Source organism: Schistosoma haematobium, chromosome 6 (genome assembly GCF_000699445.3).
Source record: "Schistosoma haematobium chromosome 6, whole genome shotgun sequence".
Classification (NCBI taxonomy): domain Eukaryota; kingdom Metazoa; phylum Platyhelminthes; class Trematoda; order Strigeidida; family Schistosomatidae; genus Schistosoma; species Schistosoma haematobium.
Genome location: NC_067201.1, coordinates 12,669,705 through 12,692,004, shown reverse-complemented (window position 1 = coordinate 12,692,004; position 22,300 = coordinate 12,669,705). Strand labels below are relative to the sequence as shown.

The 22,300-nt window shown below is 33.3% G+C and overlaps 1 protein-coding gene across 1 annotated transcript in view; it reads right to left on the bottom strand.

Moving 5' to 3' along the window:
- Positions 1–20,398, bottom strand: part of MS3_00008542 (uncharacterized protein) — a 30,629-nt gene extending 10,231 nt beyond the window's left edge. The window contains exons 1-3 of the mRNA XM_051216873.1: positions 20,368–20,398; positions 18,798–19,283; positions 5,415–5,515 (exon numbers count right to left, since the gene is read on the bottom strand). Coding sequence (XP_051065500.1) covers positions 5,415–5,515; positions 18,798–19,125 — 429 coding nt within the window. The 5' untranslated portion in view covers positions 19,126–19,283; positions 20,368–20,398. The remainder of the gene's footprint in view (positions 1–5,414; positions 5,516–18,797; positions 19,284–20,367) is intronic.
- Positions 20,399–22,300: the final 1,902 nt, after the last annotated feature.

The window sequence follows — 22,300 nt, the reverse complement described above, 5'->3', positions numbered from 1 at the left end:
ATACCGCACCCCGCGAGATTCGAACCCAGGACCTAACAGTCTCGCTCCAGGCGCTTAATCAACTAGACCACTGAGCGGGGATCCAATGGTGTTAATGTCTAACGTCAACCAATCCACGAAATTGCGCGATCATCTTCCATTGTACTGAGGTAGATACCTGTTTCTACCCGACACGGGTTAGCCCCACTGGTCACGGCTTCTCACCAGATTAGTTATTTATTGATTTTATTCATTAGACAAATATATTTTTAGGGAGGTGGATCAGTAAAAATGAACTACAGAAACTAATTCCACTTATTAACAATTATTTACTCGTAATAAGTTTATATACTTAGCATTGATTCAAATGTTTTGTTAAATGAATCAAATGTATTATTGACATATTAATAAGATTAATCAAACTGAATTAGGTGGAATGAAATTGGAATTTGTAATTTTATAATTAAAATTTAGGTACTTTTACCACTGATTATAATGAAAACGATTTTCTAGGCAAATTATAAGAAATTATTGTATTTGTAGGTTTTTACTTGTAGTAAATTAATCTAAGTTGTGGACTGAATGAAAAACAGGGAATACATAATAGTTATTTACATTTAGTATAAGATTATTCAATCGTGCTTACTAAAGAACTCACTAAGAATCATCATGTTATATTGCGCATTGAAATCATAATATTCGATACCAAACTGATGGCTTTAATGGTTGAGAATTTACCTCAAGATGTGAAAGTAATATTTACGGATTTTTGAGAGGTGCTTATGAATGGCTACTGTTGACTAGTCCCATTATAGAACGAAATAGCTGTACAGAGCATTCTATTTTTCAATGATACTTCAACTGAGATCAATCTATGATGAATACAATCTAAGAGGTAAACTAATATTCACGAAATGTTTTGAAATAAAATCATTGTATTTTTTTCAACTTTAGGCTATTTCATCTGTTCTAATATTGAGAAAAACCTTCAGATATGAGGAATCACTGAGATGTGTTCAATTTTGAAGATTGCTTTAATTACAGAATAATATGATCTAAGTAATCATTGAGAAATAAGGTAAATTTCAAATACATCAAACATCAATTTACATAATGTTCATATATTCACCTAGGACTTGGCTTCAAAGTGATTATTTTATTATTCGTAGGAAAATCCAAAACCTGTAAAGATTACGTTAGTTGTCAATCAATAAACCAATGATGATAATATTAGGTGCGAATCGCACTGTTTCTTGAACTGACTGATGTTTAAAATGTAAAACACTGGAGTTTAATTCAACTGATTCACTCTATTTTGGCTACACCAATATTTAAGAGGTTCAAGTCTGCACACAGCGGTAGGTGAATGCTTCAAAATAATTGCGAATTAGATTGAAAAACATGTAGAATTTCATTGGATACTCGATAGTTCAATATGTCAGTCTATCGCGTAAATTAACTATAAATATTGACTTTCTTAAACATTTGAATTCAGTCAGCTACAACGTTGAACCAGGCACATATATGCATCGGTTCAAGTTACCACAACTCATTAGCACAACCAGATGAATACCAACCCCATAGGAGTAGTTACTTCAATGATAGGATATATTGTGTATAAGGATATAATACAGGAAGAAAGAATTAGTGCGTAGAAAGAAGGGTATAAAGTAATTTCAATCTCACGGTTTAAGGGAAGACAAAGTGTATACACTTACGCCATTGTGACCGATTCTGAGCCATGTCACCCAGTCTCCAACCACTGGTTACGGTAGTCGCGCGGACCCCAACCAAGTAATCTGCATCTATCAACATGGCTCAGACCAGAAGTTAGTGGCTTTATGGATTGATGCTACGTTTTGATTTGGCCGCCCCTAACATTCTTTCTACCGTCTCCAACACTAGTCAGCATCACAAGCCGTGGTAATCGGTGGTCGGGCATGCGTAATACGTCGCTCAACCATCTTAGTTGATGAAGGTTTACAATCTCACCAATTGATTTACCACCATTCTTCAATACCCTGCGTCTAACCCCATTATTACTTATCCGGTGATCCGAACAGATACTGACAATATTTCTAAGATATCTGTGATCAGATACTAGTAACTCATTATTATCCTTTACCCTTACTGGTCACGTTTCGCAGTCGTAAATTAGAGCAGAACAAACTGCTGTGCAGTATACTCGTCACTTTATTGATAGACGGATATCTCGCCTTCACCATATGTGACGTAAGTTGGCAAAAGCCAAAACAACTTTTTGAATCCGTGCACAGATTTCTCCAGACACTAACCCATTAGGGCTGATCAAACTTCCAAGATAAGTGAATTTGTCGATGCATTCGACTACTTCACTCCCCATTCTTAGTTCAAGTGTTGACACAGGCCAGTCCTGAAACATTTAGAGGGGGAAAACAATCCATAAAAATCTTTCCAATTCTAACATACAAAATTATTCACTTTTACTGCAAAATGTTTTGAGATGTTTAGAGACTTGTTAAACTTAATTGATGGAGATTGGTTTCTTTAACACCATATTATAGTCACCCAATTTTACACTGATAATCCAGTTTATTTATTTAATAAACCGTTTCCTTACACCTTACTGGATGATCTGATTTAAAAAATATCCTGATTATTAGAGTTCGGTCATGCTAATTGTGAGGCAGTTCCCTATCAATGTTAATGAAATGTACTTCGTTTTATTATAAATCCAGTCATATGAAGTTAAACGTATAAAGCATTGAATGATAACTCGGTGGTCATAAAAACCAAGTAGTCCTGTGTTTACCCGAGGTTTTAAGCTCGATCTGTGGTGGGGTCGTGCATATAAACTGTTGTTGAGTCCCATTTTAGGATTGAAAAACACTGTAGTGCATTCAAATTTCCAATGGCTGACTAATTAAGGTCAGTTCATAATGTACATTGTAATATAGCTATGAGTAGTTCATCTGTCATTGAAGTGAATACTCAATTCAAGTATTCTTTGCTAACTCTTAATCAGTGAACAATTTTAATTATGAGAAAAGCCTAAGGATTGTTTATAAGTGAGGCAAAGGAAATAGATTTTTGTTCATTGAATCTTTTGAGAACGATGAAAAAATTGTGATATTGAAATATTAGTGGTAAATAACTAGATTCTGTGATACATTCAGGTTACGTGGTTTACCTCAAAAACTGACACTGTCTAAAGAACCATTGAGATCTTTTAATAATGCATATCCATAACCCTTCAAGTTATTGAACCCGAGGATAATCATGTCATGAAGAAAGAACTCAACCTTTATAACACTACATTGACATCCAATTGTTTAAATTTTTAACTTCAATCGATTCATGTTATTTCTGTGACCAGTGAAATTCAGTCATGTAGCGAACAAGCCAGTCACCCAGCATTAGTATCAGATGGTTGGGTAATGGCGCCAACTGACCGAGGTAAAAAATGCAAACCATTTCATGTTAACTCAGTGATCTGAAGGCTAAGAGCCTTAAGGATTAACAATTAGAAAACATTTTATGGATTACTTTCAAATATTTACGAAGGGCAACATTTATAGTAAGTTTACATGATTAACTGACATATTGAACTATTGAGTATCTGATAAAATTCTACACGTTTTTCAATCTAATTCGCAATTATTTTGAAGCATTCACCTACCGCTATGTGCAGACTTGAACCTCTTAAATATTGGTGTAGCCAAAATAGAGTGAATCAGTTGAATTAAACTCCAGTGTTTTACATTTCAAACACCAATCAGTTCGTGAAACAATATTCACTGCCTTAGAATCCTGCATAAGGATCGAACTTCTTTCCAATACTCCTCATCTTTCAATGATTGTTTCGAAATAGATCAATTTATGATGTAAAATTTGAAATTAAGTAATCTCCGCAAACCTTAACCCTCAAAATATTCTAGTTCCTTACTTCCTTGAATCTGTTGTAGTATGTTAACTTAGAATTCTGATTTTATTATTATGAAGAAAACCAAACGATTTCGCCAATCATTTATTATTTGTATGGATTGAACTGTTGAATGTCATTGTTTAGTGACTGAAAATCAATAAAATATCGATTGCATCATCATTTCTAATTACGTAACAATAACCTGTTTTTTTTAAACTACACATTATATTGAAACATTGTTGACTTTCCTTTCACTGCTTACTACATCACGTAAAATTATTTTCTAATTCAGCATTAAAGCTAATAACCATTGATTAGTGTAAGGATTTTTGTTTCCCCCAATATTCAATAATGAGTAACATCCAATTAACCGAGTTTTCTTTTTTTCGATTTTTACCATCATAAACAACAAAGGAAATTCACCATCATCATTATTCTTCGATTTATTAAACATACTACTCAGTGTAACATCAAATATTACTTTGTCATTACTGAAATAAATAATAATCATCGTTTATTTAATGTGATATTCATCAATTAGGAAAATATTTCACTTAAACAAATGAGATGAATAGTTATTGAAAAACATGGTAGATTGTTTCTCATTATTGATCGATATCTTAATTTTCCAGGTATTTCAATGTTATTTTACCAATTTAACTTTCATATATTTAGAACGAATAAACTTAATTCAGATTATAAATGATTTGGTCAAGCATTTGATAGTGTATAACTTCAACAAATGATGACATCATACGGTACTATTTTTTATCATTTGTAATGTATCCAGAAAGTACTTTTAAAGTTCTATTTCAACTGTGATATTTCAATCATTAAATTCAAGCTTTTTGTAATATTAAACAAAAGAATAAATGGTGGTTAGACGCGCGTCTCGTCCTAATTGAGACTCATCAGCTGGATATATCTGCATCCCAGAGTTGATTTCCACTCCGGCACTCGAATCCAGCATAGTTAGCTTCAAACGTCATCGCGTTATCCACTTAGCTACTGAATACTGATAGCCACTTGTTTGTGCAGTGGGGTGAAGTTTACATTCATTTTGTTTGTTTGAATTTTCCGATTGATGTTTAGGACTCCAATTAATCAGTCCCTTATTGGCATATGTGCTCACTGTGCATATTGCCTTAGTAATAGCTATCAGGACCCAGTAGGTAAGTGGATAATGTGATGACGATCGAAGCGAAAGGTATTGGGTTCGAGTCCCAGAGTGAACATCAACTGTAAGTTGCAGGTACATCCAGCTGACCAGTCTCAAGTAGGACAAAACGCGCGTCTTGGATTCCACTGCTAGCCATCATGCATCCTTGGTTAGAATACTTATGACTTAAGGCAATATCGAGTCAATCCGTACAGGATGCACGTATACCAATAAAGGACTGATCAACTACAGTCCTAAATATCAATGAGAAAATTCAAATAAACAATACAAAATGAATTTGGGTAATGATGTTTTTTTAGAGTATTCCGATGGATTATCATAAATTATGAAATGAAATATTTAATTATTCACCTCGACATGAAGAGTAACTCGGCTTATATGAGTTGGATCAATTTCTTCGGCAACTTTTAATGTAAATATATTTGGATTGGGCAGTTTCACTGGCGGTTGGTCTGAAAAATGCAAAAAAAAGAAAAAAAGGTTTTGAAGCTTGTTTTCATCGAAGCTAAAATATTTTTGTATTATACAATAAAAATGTGAAAATCATACATTAAGTAAATCATTTGCACATCTTCTTTGCATTATTTCTTACAAAATTCAATTGTCCTTTATACGCTTTAATATTCGTCCAATCCTGTTTTTATTACAATTACTCTTTGTTCTTCTATATATTCTGTTCAATTCAGTCCACTTCTGCCAGGCATTCCATTTCCGATTGCGGCTACATACTACTTATATCCGTCAGTATAAATAGCATACATTACTCCAAAACTTATGAAGTTACATTTACCTTCTACATATGTTATGCATCAAATGAACACTGATGTGATCATTTGTTAGAAATTCGGTAAAATTGGTTACCTATTACTTATCAGAAGTGATTGAAGATTGATATTGATTAAATGAAAGGTAGAATATAAAATTGAAGATGATGACTTCACTATGCATTAATAAATAAATCCATAATTAATTCAACCATTATTAATAAATAATGTCTTATTTATTTTTCTTCTAATACATAGTCGTATTTCAATACATTGAACATGAACTGTGCTTGGTAGGAAATAATCAACAATGTTATGGATTTTAATAGTTGACATCATGAATCAGTTGAAGCTAGACCATCATGGAAGCAGTGACCAGTGAAGTTCAACCGGGTCTGTTGTGAGATATTAACTCATTGATGGATGTGTCGCTCGATTTTGTGGATTAGTTGAAGTTAGACATAACACCATTGGATGCCTGTCGGCTCAGTGGTCTAGAGGTTAGGCGTTCGCGCGCGACACCGATAGGTCCTGGGTTCGGATCTCGTGAGGCGAGGTCGTGGATGCGCACTACCGACGAGTTTCACAATAGGACGAAACGACTGTCCAGTGCTCCTAAGCTTTCTATGGTTGTCTAGCTTCAATTGACCCATGATCTTAACTATTAAAAGTACTATAATATCCACAAAACCCCTTCGGATACTAATGTTATGCATGTTTACATTTTACAATATTATTAGGTTAAACCACATTAAATATTGTCCTCTTCTCAATGATAATATATTATAAATGTATATTGTTTATATTGTGTCGACAAACTAGTGAATAAGTACAATTCAATGAATATGTGTATTGAACTGCAACAGTTATATACAAAATAACGATGATATCCAACGTCATGGATAAAAATCAGATTATAGAATGATGAAGTGTAATTTCTATATCTTCAATGAAGAAAGATACAACGAACTGATCAGTTGAATTCAACTAAGTAATATTTTATTCCAGTTGATCGTTTATGAAATAACAGAATTACAGTTCAACTATTTCATTATATTTACATAATATAATCAGAACTATGATTTATGTGATGATATAATCCAGTCACTATACCATGATTATTATAAGGAGCTTGTGAAAATTACTGAATTTTATTGTTTACATCATGGATTGATGTTAATTAGACAATTATTTAAAAAAAACTCAGATGCTCTGGATATATGTTTCGCTCTAGTAAAGAATTTTACTGAAAAACTATGAGGCAGTTGCCTACTTATGACATTGAAAGGTAGTTGTGTAAAATTGCGAATTGACTTGAATTTATATTTATAAATAAGTGATTCTAAGGTTACAGCTTAATTGAGAGATCTAAAGGTTTTGATTTAGATTCTTTATGGAGTCGTAGATGTGAACTGTTGAGGAGTCTAGTTCTACGATAACACACCCAACCAGTACTTCCTGGTTTCGATTGGTAGTTTAACTAAGAAAAGTTCATAATACACATTAAACTATAACTATGAATAGTTTATCAGACAACAAATGAAGTGTCACTTCTACCTAACAAATCAATTAGGAACTGCGAAAATTCATTTCGGATTTCTTTATGTTGCATAAACAATTAAATATTCAATGTAAATCTTGATACACAACGGCATTATACACAAATATCACTTTTTCATATGAAGTGTAAATTATTTGTCGTATTTGCGTAGAGTACTGAAAACCCTATCTTTCTCAACTCTATGTATTTATCTTTCTTCTTTAAGAAAATCTATAATATCTATAATTTGGTCTAATTTGTCAAGGTTTTTGGTATCTGTGAAGTTGCATCATAGGTTAGAACTATGATATTTAAACTATACTTCAATAAATTACCCTCTTGAACGGTATATAAATATACATATTGTGAGTTGCAATTATGGCTCTCTAGTTGAATTACTTAATTTTCAACCAACAGGTAAAGACATTGAATATTGGTCCCCTTTCTTCTCTTCGATCATCCAGTTAGAATGAGTAGTACATATGCAACTGAAATAACAATCGATGTCATACACTCTTGGTACAATTTGTTATATGTCGAAAAATGTCTTAAAAGAAAGAAAATCTTTTGTTTTTATTTGTTGTGAAATCTTCATCTTTGAAAATAATAAGTTGAGTTGATTTAATACTGTAACATTGTGGATTAGTATAGGGTATATCCCATACCAATAGTGAAATTATATAAGCCTTAACGGTTTGACCATCATTTTTAATGAACATATCTTTTAAACTTTCCTTGCAGATAGTTTATTTATTTATTTAAACACATAGGCATTAGTACAAGGAGGCACCAGATATATGCAGATATGTGTCACATTTCGACGTTCGATATGTGTGAGGTCTGGAATACTGTCCGAGCTCTCAAACCGAAGCATATAGTTTTATTAGGAGGCCAATACGCTAGACTTTGACCGATGAATGGATGTTATCCAATGTTGTGCACCCACCAATAATAGGAATGACGACGATAAAGATGAGTTATATGAGAGGCTGCAATCGATCATAGCGAAGTGCTCAGGAAAGGACCTGATAATCCTGTTGGGAGATCTAAACGCCAAAATCGGAATGAACAACAACGTTTATGGAGATATCATGGAACAACATGAACTAGGAGAAAGGGCGAGACTACAATTTATGGACGAAACAATCACGTATAATATAACAGGTCTCGGATTTCAGATCGAAATTCATTCATACATTCGGATAAATAGAGTTTTGGCATTATAGCTGATGTCAGTTTGTGATCAAAACCCTGAATCTAATTTCTAACCTTAATCATCAACTGTAAATCATAATTTTAATTGCTTGCATTGGTTTATAACCCTTATTTGGTCCTAGTTATTAGGTAGATGCTCTCAAGGTCACTTTAGCACTGCTCATAGGTCGTCCATAAATTATAGACTCACCGAAGAAAGAAATGAGAATGGGTATAGATTTGCAAATCTATGTGCATTCAACAAATTGGTTATAGATGGAACAATATTCCCACACAAATGCATACATAAAGCCACATGAATCTCACTGGACCATACCACGAAGAAACAGACTGATCATGTTTCCATAGGTAAAAAATTCACATGGTCAGTGGAAGACGTGAGAACCAGGAGAGGAGCTGACATAGTTTCTGATCACCACCAACTGATTTTGACCAAGATGAAACTGAAACTAAAAAAGCATTGGGCAACTGAACAAACAGGATTACAAAGGTTCAATACAGCCTTCATTCGGCATACTGGTAAACTCAACGAATTCAAGGTAACTCTCGACAACAGGTTCCAAGCCTTACAGGATCTATTCAGCGAAGAGGAAACTACTATGGAGGACAACTGGAAAGGTATGAAAGAAGCACCAACTTCAACATGTCAGGAGGTTCTAGGTTGCAATAAGCATAATCATAATCAATGGATATCTGTCGGAACCCTGGACAAGATTGAAGAAAAGAAGAACAAGAAGACAGCAATTAACAAAAGCCGAACAAGAGCAGAGGAAGTCGAGGCACGAGTTGAATACACAGAAGCAAACCAGCAAGTGAAGAAGAGCATTAAAGCCGACAAGCAAAAATATATAGAAGAGCTAGCAACGACAGTTTAAAAATCTGCAAGAGAAGGAAATATGAAGCAACTATATGACACGACGAAGTAATTGACAGGTAAATATAGTAGATCAGAGATACCGATCAAGGACAAAGAAGGTAAGCCAATCACTGAAATTCAAGGACAGAGGAACATCTGGATGGAACAGTGTGAGGAACTCTTGAATTGACCAGCTCCATTGAATCCGCGGATGTCGAAGCAGCACACCTAGACGTTGCTATAGATCTCACTCCACCAACGACGGAAGAAGTCAGGATGGGCATCAGACAAATGAAGAGTGGGAAAGCAACAGGACTTGACAATATACCAACCGATGCACTAAAGGAAAGTTTTTCAACAGTGTTGCTGAACTGGATGAAAGACTCAGTAAACACTCAACTTCGAGATCAATAAGCTGGATTCCGTAAGGATCAGTCGTGCACAAACCAAATCACGACACTACGGGTCATCTTTGAACAATCAATTGAATGAACCTCGTCACTACACATCAAGTCGATTGACTAAGAGAAAGCATTTGACAGTGTGGATAGGAAACATTATGGGAATTTCTTTGACACTATAAAGTACTTGAGAAAACCGTCAACATCATGCGGAATTCATACGACGGCCTATACTGCAAAGTGGTGCATGGAGGACAGCTGACAGACGCATTCCAAGTAAAGACCGAAGTCACACAAGACTGATTACCCGTCCTTTGTCTTTCTTCTAGTGGTTGACTGGATTATGAAAACCTCGACATCTGGGAGGAAGCACAGAATAAAATGGACATGTTGGATGCAACTAGACGATTTGGACTTCGCAGATGACCTGGCTCTTCTATCCCATACATATCAACAAATGCAGGTCAAGATATGCAATTTAGTAGTAGTCTCTGCACCAGCAGGCCTAAACATACACAAGGGAAAAAGCAACACTTTCAAATTCAACACAGAGTACACTAACCCAATCACACTTGATAGAGAAACTATGGAAGATGTGGGATATTTCACGCATCTGGGTAGAATCATCGACGATCGAGGAGGATTTGATGCAGACGTAAAGGCCGAAATTGACAAGGCAGGGACAACATTCCTACAGTTGGAGAACATATGGAACTCAAAACAACAACCAATATCAAAGTCACAATCTTTAATACGAACATCAAGACAGTGAGTTATAGTGTACGAAGCTGAATCTTTGAGAAATATCACAACCATGATCAAAAATGTACAAGTATTTATAAACAATTGTCTACGTAGTATACTGAATATCCGTTGACCGGCTATCATCAGCAACGGCCTACTATGGGAGAGAACAAACCAGCTTTCGGGTGAGGAGGAAGCTAGGAAAAGAGTCTAGAAGCGGATAGGACATATCTTGTGGAAACCATCAAACTGCATCACGGGGCATGTCGTAACTCTGAATCCTGAGGCAAAAAGAAAAGTGAAAGACCAAAGAACACATTGACTCGGGAGTTGGAAGCAGATATAAATAGGATGAATAACAACTGGAAAGAACTGGAAAGTATCATCCAGGACAGCGTTGGATGTAGAATGCTAATGAGCGGCCTATGCTCCTGAGCCAGGAGTAACAGGCGTAAGGAACTAAGTAATCCCCACCTCAAGAAAGCAGTGAGTAGGACTTCCCTTCTCAGTGGCTGTATACACTTGGCTAAGTAAGAACATTTCGTGAGCGAGAGTGGACTCTCCCCGCCTTCTGCTTTAATAGGGCATTTTTGGAAGAAATTCTATATTTAAATTGTGCCCGATCAATATAATCAGTTTAAATAATATCAATCTCTACCAGTCGATCATAAAACAACTAAGTACTTATAGAATGATAAACATATCACAGTGATTTTCTCTGTTGTTTTTCTGTGCTCTCTATTTTGCCTTGTTTCTAGTTGTAAACAACTGAAGTTGCTGTATAATGGCATTGGAAATAATTCTAGTCCTTCTATTAAGAATTCATGGTTTCTATTTCCTGTTTCACATTGTATTGGTCAAATATCCTGAAACTGAATGAATTACATCATTTTAAGACAATTTAACCTCATATCTCTAATCGTCATTAGTGAAATTGCTTTCCGTATCAACTTAATTATACCTGTATCAGTTAATACCATGTGTAATGAAATAAAACAAATTATTACTTACAATTTGATTCATTGATAAATTTAAACAGGAAAAATAAAATGGTAATGTGGTATGTGTTACTTATATTGACATAAGTAGTATATAACTCTAGTCAGGAATAGAAAGTTTGGTAATAGAATGTTGAGAATATCAAGGAGTGAAGAACGGGAACAGAAAGCAATTGGTATGGAAATGCAGGAACAATGAAGTCTGAGACAATTAATGAATATTTTTTGTCAATGAAGTATTGAGGTATGATTTTTCTATTTTATCAAATAAATCTGTAATTTTGTGCGAAATATAATCAGTTGTCCTTACCTGTATTGTCCTTCACTACAGTAATATTTTATTTCAGAGCTTCGTATCAATGACAAACAATTTAATATTTTACGGATTAAGTAAAAGTTTAATATACTTCATTTTAATGAAATGGGATGGAAAATGATGAAAATATGAATAGAATAGAAAATATGTTTAAGATTGATGTATAAATCATCAAACTGCATCACGAGGCAAACCTTAACTTGGAATCCTGAAGGGAAACGGAAAAGACAAAGGACAAAGAACACATTACGTCGGGAAATAGCATCGAATATGAAAAGGATGAACAACAACTGGAAAAGATTGCCCAGGACAGAGTTGGATGAAGAGTGCTGGTGGACGACCTATGCTCCTTCACGAGGGGTAACAGGCCCTAAGTATTATTATTATTATTTTAACACATAGATATTGGTACAAGGAGGCACCAAATACATATGCGCCACACAAATCTCATTTGATTTGTGTGAGAGCTGAGATACTGCCTGGGTGCCCAAACCGAAGCAGGTGGCCACACCCCGAGCCTTTGACCTAAAGGTCTGACCCACAAGGCAGTGGAGCATCGTAAGGAGATGCAGTCCCATGGTAGCCGGTGACCAACGATTGGTTCACACGCCATTTGTTCCTTCAGGATACTGGTGCCTATGTGCACCATTGGTTTAGGATTCGGTTAAAGCGCCGGACATTCGCTTTTCCTCCTCTTATCTTCGGAAACATTACCCCGCCACGAGAAGGCAATGAGTAGGACTTCCCTGGCGGAGGCTATATACGCGTGGCCATGTGAGAGCATTTCGAGATGGAGAGCAGACTCTCCCCACTCTCGGCCGTACCAGGGCATTTGAGGGCCCCTAAGTAAGTAAGATTGATGCATATTTACATGTTGAAAAATAATAATACCTAATAGAAGAGATGTTGATATTATATATATATATATGTAATACTTCATGAATATAAAGTAAACATCAATATTGACCGTTAAAAATTAATAACAAACAATTAGTACTTTATGTATTTTTTAGAAAGGTCACTAATGCTTTCGACTTGATTTATGCATACAGTATTAAAAGGAAATAAACTTTTTTTATCCCATTTTGAAAATGATTATTATTAATTAATCTTCAATAATGTCTTAACTTTTATTTTCTTTTTCATAATTTTCTTTTCATGTTTTACAAGTTAATTTGATTTGTATGATAATTGTGTTGAGTAATTATACGATCTTTGATTGAAATCATGAGTTAATTGAAGCTAGATCACCATGGAAAACCTGGAAGCACTGGATGGCTTTTCCATGGTGATCTAGTTTCAATGGACTCATGATTTCAGTCAAAAACTTAACAATCTCCACAACCCCTAAACTCATAACTATACGGTCATTTTGTTATTTTGTTATTACGATTACGTAATCCCTATTCTCTTTACTGTGATTATCAGTAACTGTTGTCATAACCAATATGAGGTTGTGGAGATGGTTAAGATTTTGATTGAGATCACGAATCGATTAATGTTAGATCACCATTGAAAACTTGGAAACAATGGATGGCCGTATCGTCTTAGTATGGGACTCCTCACAATCCTTTCTACGAGGTACTATAAGTATTAATTTTAAGCGTTAATCTAAATTATGTTTAATCATATATTTTGTGTTTTGTTCCTTTTTTTATGATTTTTAGTTGCATTTCAAACATCCATTTCAACTCTTTAGAATAAGATTATTGTCAGTAAGGGGTTGTGAAGATTATTAAATTTCATTGAAATTATGATTCGATCTAGGTTAGACCGCAAGTGAAAACCTGGAAGCACTGAATAGTCGTGTCATTTGTAAGACAGTTACCAACCGAAGAAAGTGATAGTTGCTCATTCTCGTGTATTGATCGAAGTTAGACATTAACATCGTGGAATGCTGACTCTGTGGTCTAGTGATTAAGCGCTTACGTTGAAAACAGGCCAGGGATTCGATCCGCGCATATGGAATCATGGACACGAACTTTTTAGGAGTCATATACTTGGACGACACAGCCGTTCAGTACATCCAGACTTCCAATCGTAGTTTAATATTGATTGGTTCATGATTCCAAGGAAATTAGATAATCTTTTGTAAATTTGAGCTGCCTTGACTATTGATAAGAAACCATGGTATACAATCGATTCATCATATTTCACAAATCTTGCTATTCCTGTTCAGTCTAAAATTATTACCAACAAATATTAAGGAATGCCCTAATATATATATAACTCTTGAATGCATTTCAAAAAATTAACTTTAATTGTCTCTTGTCTAAATCTATTTACGAACGAGATGTATGAACAAAATATGCTGAGTTTTATTCAGTTTAGCTTAAGATCCTTAAAGTAAAATTCATGAGGTAAGATCTTTAGTAGTTAGGTTATTTTTATTCAGTGGAGATTAATTCAATTTCTGTTTACAACTCCAGATTTTTCATACATATATTTCCTTTTATCATCAAGAACAAAGATTCTAACAGAATAGAATGAATTTATTTCGCGAGCGGGATCGTGGATGCGCACTGTTGAGGAGTTCCATAATAAGACGAGACGGCCGTCCAGTGCTTCCAAGTTCGCAATGACGGTCTAACATCAACCGATTAATGATCTCAATCAGTTTATTTCATTTGGTTCTCGTCAGCCGCTTACAACCTGTGATATTTAAAAACATAATCACAAAATGGGTTTAAATCAGTTACGTGAAAGAGTTTAGTCGGATATTATTTTAAAGAAATCGTTATACTATGGCAAAAGTGTAGGCACATCTAATAAACTGAATATTGTAAGTACATACCTTAGGCAAAAGAACATTCTACAACACTGATTGTAACAAGAGTTCAAAAAGCCAGAAACAAATGGTTACGTAATGTGTAAACTCTGATAAAGATAAAATGAGTAAAGCTCAGTTAATAAAACCAGATTACTAATCTAGAAGACAGTTGAAATGAAAAGACGTTATAATGTAATTAAATAAAAGGAAGAGTTGAAAATTTTTTTTGAAGATGCAACGAAGGCATATTTGTCATCAAGGCAAGGAGAGATCAATAACAACCTCCTTTGGAACACACAAATCAAGTTTTTGATACCTGATAGGAACAACTTCAGAAGACTAAGGCTTGGCTGCTTATTAATCACCTTGAAAGATTTAAAGGTATCGACCTGATGTCCTGTCTCTTAGGCATTTCTCGACGTTCATCAATCCTTCTCCCAGTTTTTCGGTGATATATATCCGTTCTACACCATAAAACAGTGTTTTGACCAATGCTTTCTTGTAACTGAGTGGACAGAAACTACTGAAATTCAGGTAAAGACCATTCCAAGTACTTTTACGATAAATCGAACGTTGAACTGTCCCGTCTCCTCTACGTTGTATGGCAATATCAAGATGGTGTAACATGATATCCTTTTCGTGTTTCATAGTAAATTGTATATTGGGATCAACATTACTGAAGAGTTTTAACGGGCTGATTGCATGCTGTTCAATATTGCAGACAACAAATGTGCCATCAACATATATGGACTATTCCGTTGTGTCGCTAATCGCCTGTTTAAGTACTGTAGTTTCAAGATACCCCATAAAAATATCTACCATAATTAGGCCTAATGGACTTCCTATAGGTAAATCATCAATTTGACAGTATATAGTGTTATTGAACTGGTATTGAACGTCTTTTGTGCATAGATACTATGGTATTAAAATAAACTCTTTAAAGGCAAAATCTTGTTTTTCATAACTCACGGTAGCTTGGTATGGGAAATAGTTAAAGATGTTATCACTCTATACATTACCAAAAGGTCTCGTAGTATAGACACACGAACACATAATAGTCTGATTTATCTAACCAACTGATTTATATAAAATTAAATTAATCATAAGAGTAAAAGAAAACAATTTCGTGGATTGGTTGAAATTAGACATAAACGCCGTTGAATGCCAACTTATTGATCTAAAGGTTAAGCGTTCGCGCGAGGCTGATAGGTCCTGGACTGGGATCTCGCGAGACGGGATCGCGGATGCGCACTGCTGAGAAGTCCCACGGCAGGACGAAACGACTGTCCGATGTTTCCAGGTTTTCTATGATGGTCTAGTTTCAATTGACTCATGATCTCAACAATTAAATTAATTTAAAATTGTTAGAAAAAGGAAATTTGTTGAACCGATTGGGATTTTTAATGGATCCAATAGATTATTTAACATTAATATATTATGATTAGCTGTAATAAAGTGAATTTAAGACAGTATGTTTTAGTTCTAGTTATTTTTGTTCAATACAGTTTTTTTATTTCAAGGCTACTGACATGATTTATAATTGTATAAGGGTTTCATTCAACTGTACAGTTAATTATCTTACAATAAATATAACAGCATGGAAAAAATACTGTAAATTATATAAACACATTATTATCTAGACTTTCTGTTCTAGAGGCTGAAAGTTCGCGCGCGAGATCGAAAGATCTGGGTTTGAGTCCCGCTTGTGAGATCGTGAATGGGCATTGCTTAAAAGTCCCATACCGAGACGGAACAGTCATTCAATGCTTCCAGGTTTTCAGTAGTGATGTAGCTTACATTGACTCATGAGTTCAACTATTAAAATTACTACAATCTCCACAAATCCCCATTCTAACATAATTGTTACAATTTTTTAGTAACGTTAAATAGTATCTAGCTATGGAATTCAAAAAGTGGTTTTCTTTTTATTCTGGACTCATTAATTAGGTACACCAGCATCGCAGTGTTAATGTTCAGAACACAAGTTCTAGATTATACAGCTAGCCATTATTAAATTTTGCCAAAAAAAAAGAAAACAACAACAACAACTTGTGGTTCAACAATGATATCATAGTAGTGCATTAAAGATGTAAATATATCAAAAGAGGTTAAACAATTCTAATCTTTAATATCAATAACTTGCAGATACAAGCATTAACAAATGATTGTTACAGTTTACTGTCTATACAAATCAAAATCTAATGATTTCTTTTACATGTTCATCTATGTAATTTATAATGGTTTATTTAAAATATTAAAAATTTATTCCTGAACTGCTAACTTCTAACTGACAACCATTCAATATGTTATCTTCAGGATAGACTAAGTAATAAGAAACGCAAAGTTGTTGAAATACTTTATGCTGTTTATCATATATTTTACCAAGACTATAATATTGAATACTGCGAATAATAATAATAAAATGAACAGTTGTCAAATTATAAATAAATAATATATTTGTAATATCCCAATGAGTAGAAAAATTAGATTTTCTGAGGTTTCGTGACTTAGTATGAGCTACTTCTTCAGAGAATAAATAACCGAATTAAAATTAATCCAAGTTTGAATAGTACAACGGAACAACAAGTTGTTCATGAACATGGTTATTATTTAGTTTACTACTTATTATTGAATATCATATCGTAATAATCAGTAGTAGAAGAGAAAAATATGATGTCAACTTGAATGAAGTTAGTTGAAACATATGACTACTTCTTTAAAAACAAAACAATATGTTACATTGAACCAAATGGAAATTTTCAAATATATCAAACTGCTCATTCAAGCTTATATTACATCATATAATAATTATAAATATACGGTACAATCGTATAGTATAACTATCAAATTATTTATAATTATCAGTATAAAGGTTATGGAGATTATCAAGTTTTTGATTGAGATCATGAACCGATTCGTGTTAGACCACCATTAAAAACCTGGAAGCACTACGGCCGTTTCGTCCTATTTAAGGACACCTCGGCAGTGCGCATCTACGACCCCGTTAGCGGGATTCGAACCTAGGGTATTCAGCCTCGCACACGAACGCTTAACCTACTGGACCACTGAGCCGACATCCAATTGTGTCAGTGTCTAACATCTTTCGCGAGACTGGAGGCCCTGTGTTCGAATCCCATAGGCGGATCGTGGATGCGCACTGCTGAGGAGTCCTAAAATAGGACGAAACGGCCGTGCAGTGCTTCCAGGTTTTTGATGGTGGTCTAACACCAATCGGTTCATGATCTCAATCAAAATATTTATAATGAATTTAATAGTTTTTTTAATAGAAAATAAACAGAATTGCAAATATTATTAATATTGATTTCAGTAATCTATTTTGATATAATGATATGTGAAAAAATTTTTGTTTAAAAATGAATAAACAGGATCATAAACACCAATAAAATGTGTAACAGAATGGTTCATTTTTAACAGTTTCTTTCGTGCTAAAACACCAATGCATCAATTTCGATTTGAATAACCAGTTAGTATAACTAGCTTACATATTTGAAGTGTGCTTCATGGTCAAATACACAAATCTGTTAATCCTTAATTTTGACAAAGAACTTGAATGATAATAATAAAACATTTGAGTAGTCATTGTGATACTTCTTTAGATAGAACTTACAAGTGATTGTTCCTATTTTGCTTCAGCCAATCAATTACATTGAAATCATGAACGGATTGATGTTAGCGCACCACTGAAAACCTCGAAGCACTGTACGGTCGTTTCGCCCTATTGTGGGACTCCCCAGCAGTGCGCATCCGCGATCCTGCTCACGAGATTCGAACGCAGGGCCTTCAGTGTCGCGTGTGAACGCTTAACCTACTGGACCACTGTGCGCTGGAAGTGGATAGGACACACATTGAGGAAAGCACCCAACTACGTCACAAGACAAGCCCTCACATGGAATCCTCAAAGCCAAAGGAGAAGAGGAAGACCAAAGAAAACATTTTGCCGGGAAATGGAGATAGACATGAGAAGAATGAACAAGAATTGGATGGAATTAGAAAAGAAGGCCCAGGATAGAGTGAGTTGGAGAATGCTGGTCGGCGGCCTATGCCCCATTAGAAGTAACAGGCGTAAGTAAATAAGTAAGTAATCAATTACATAACAATTTCAAACTTACACTGTTTTAATAAAATCAGTGTTTCTTTCTCTTCATCTTGTCCAATTGGTTTATCAATGAATTGATTATTCACATCAATTTCAGCTTTTAATCGATTACGTAATATTATTGGTAATGAATTCCATTCAGATTCATTATTCACATTGACTTTTGGTACCATTTTCAAATGTAATTGATGTAAAATTTTATTTTTAAATTTTTCAATTATAGATTTTATTTTTTCATTATATTGAGGATTATTGAATTGTGGATTTTTATCATTTTCATTATCATAAGGGTTAACACCATGATCATTTGTAATGATATTAGATAAAAATGGATTATTCATTTGTTGTGTAAGCCAATGATTTGAATGATATAAATAGGATCTAAGTGATTGTTTTTGTTCATTAGATAATTGTAAATAATATCTTAATGGTCTATGATAATATTGTTTGAATGTATTAGTTGTTGTTGTTGGTGTTGGTGTTAAGATAGATGCATCAACTGTCAGATTCATTGAATGAAATAAATCATATTTTAATTGACTTTTAATAATAATCATTAATAAAATAATAAAAAATTTTATATTAAAATGATTACAGAAATTTTTTAATAATAATTCTATGTGTGAATGAATATAATATTGAAACTGTTGAATTGATAAGAAAGCGGAATTTTCAAATATCATAGATGATGATGACGATAATAATAATAATATATGATGTCCTAATATTATAATTCGTTTATAAACAATATTATATAAGAGATTATTGTACATATTACTTATGTATTAGAGAATTGGGAAACTTTTTCTTTTTGATTGTCAATGATCTATTGTCAATGATCCACTCTGTTGTTATATACATATATATATATATTAGGTAGAAATATATATGTAAATTTAATTGGACAATACCTATGTGATCTTATCCGGTATACAACTCAAAGGTATTATAATATAAAAGTGCTCACTTCACCGAATATCATATGAGATGAATTTGACTATAGACACTCAACATAATATTAGCTGTTATACATAGGGTGTGTATATATATATATATATATATATATATATATATATATATATATATATATGGGAAGTTGGAATGAATCTACCCTAAAGATATATATGTCTATATATGAACACAAATACTTATTATTGTCTATTAAATTATATGAATTTTTAACTAATTTCACTGTTACTTTTTCATTGTTTAAAATTTTCTCTTCCTTTACAATCTCCCTTTATTCTTTTTTTAAAAGAAAAATATGTATATATACATATTGTCTATGAACATGTTTTCAAAGAATACAAACTTTCCTCCCTTTCTTACAATTGTTGACATGGTAGAGAAGCAGTAATTTTGTTTCCAGGTATACATATATATATATATATATATATATATAAATGTATGGTTGTTAAGTTTTGAAAATGAACGTTTTTCGTCTGTTTTTTTAAACAATAGAAAGTAATAAGAATAAGAATGAAATTAACTTATTCATAACCTTGGTTGGTTAGTGATAATCATTTTTAAAATATTAACTATAGATAGATAGATAGATAGACATGAAAATTATTCCCACCCACCTGTCAATAATTATTGATAAACCAATAGGATACTTTTATTTATTTCCTTTTTTTGGGATCAAATATACACTTATCACATTTGAACTATAGAATTGTAGACTAATTATCTGTTTGATATAAACAAATTAATTACTATATGAGATTTATGTAGATTATTCAAGGTTTTTAATGTACATTATGACAATTATTTAAAATTGGAAAATACTGGAGAGTTGTTTTATCCTAGAAAATGACTCTTTATTGATTCAGATGGATGATTAAATAATAGATCTAATTGAAGACTTTTAGATCTTGTAACATGGGATTAACTTTAGATGAATCATCCTTTGAAAACACTAATATTGGGTGTAAGTACGTTTAGGTACCATGTTTCAAGATGATATGAAAGCCTGTTTTAATATCATAGTTAGAAAAAACTGATATGATGGAAAGAAAAGTCACTTTTTGATTGATTTACTCATTATGAGTTTTGTTCAAGATTACTTCCGTTTCGACTCAATGTAATGATTACTCAATGTAGTATTTGTTTTCCTTCTTCGTATGATATATTTTTCTGTAAAATATGCGATATTCTTGTATTTCATTGACATGAACTATGCTCAGTATATGGTTTGTTATAACTCTAAGTATTTTTCATATATTTGATTTCATCCCAATTATGAATCAAAGTGGTTGTACAATCAATATATAAATGAATGTATTTTCTACTACAGTTGTTGTCGTCGTAGTGTTTTGGGGTTAATAAATCTCAACTTATACCAGTCTTTGTGTTCTTACTTTCGCATCGTGCGAATTGCAGAGGTCCCTCGTTCCGAGTATAAGTGATAAACGTTTCCGATATAACAATCAGCGACGACCAGATACAAAAAGTAGCATTAAAAGAGCCAAAACAATAAGCATTCAAACGACAAGTTATAACAAAAACACAAGCTTTTTGGAAAAATTCTTAGTCATGTTGTATATAGAGAAGTGTTTATAGTGCATAATTCAGTAATATGAACAATATTTCACAGATTAGTGGTGATCACAGATATTTTTACTAAAAAAAACTATAATCGAAAATACTGGATTCATTATTATTAAGTTTATCTGGTCTGACAGTAACATTGAAGAAGGTTGTTAATAAAAACAATACTGAAAAAATTATTCATAAAATTAAAAATCATAGAAATTTGAGTTAAAATGGAAAGTTTAGTAACAATCTAATCACAATAATGAAAACAGAGTATGTACAGAATTGATAAAGCAAATGTTAAATCAACTATAATTATTAGCATTTTTGTCTAATCGTTTAAAATGAATAAATATAAGTTAGGCATTAATATCGTTGGATGCTGGCTCAGTGGTCTAAAGGTTAAACGTACACGCATAAGACTGAAGGTTTTGTGTCGAGTCCCGTGTGTGAGATCGTGGATGCTCACTGTTTAGAGGTTCCATACTAGGATGAGATGGCCATCTAGTGCTTTCAGATTTTTAATGGTGGTCTAACCTATATTGATTCATGAATTCAACTGTTGAAATACTACAATCTTCACAAATCCTCATACTGAGGATAAATGTAAGTTGAGAAAACTATTGTACTTCACAATAATACATTCGTAATACTTGTATAAGTAATAAACAATTTGGATTACATGTCTGACACAACTTCGTTTAAGTTGCTTCACCAACACATTTGGATTTGGTAACTTACACATTGTTTCAACCACTTACCTTACTCATTAAATGAAAAATGTATTTTGATTCATTTTTTAGGAAATTTTTAAAATTAATTTAATGGTTGTTAAATATACGATACATTACTATGATCGCTTTCATTTGAACATTTACAAGGTTTACAAAATCGTGACGAACTCTTTTAAGATACTTTAAATGGTAAGACACGTAGTGTCGGTTACTATGTTAAACCCATATAACTTATTCAAGCTTCGGG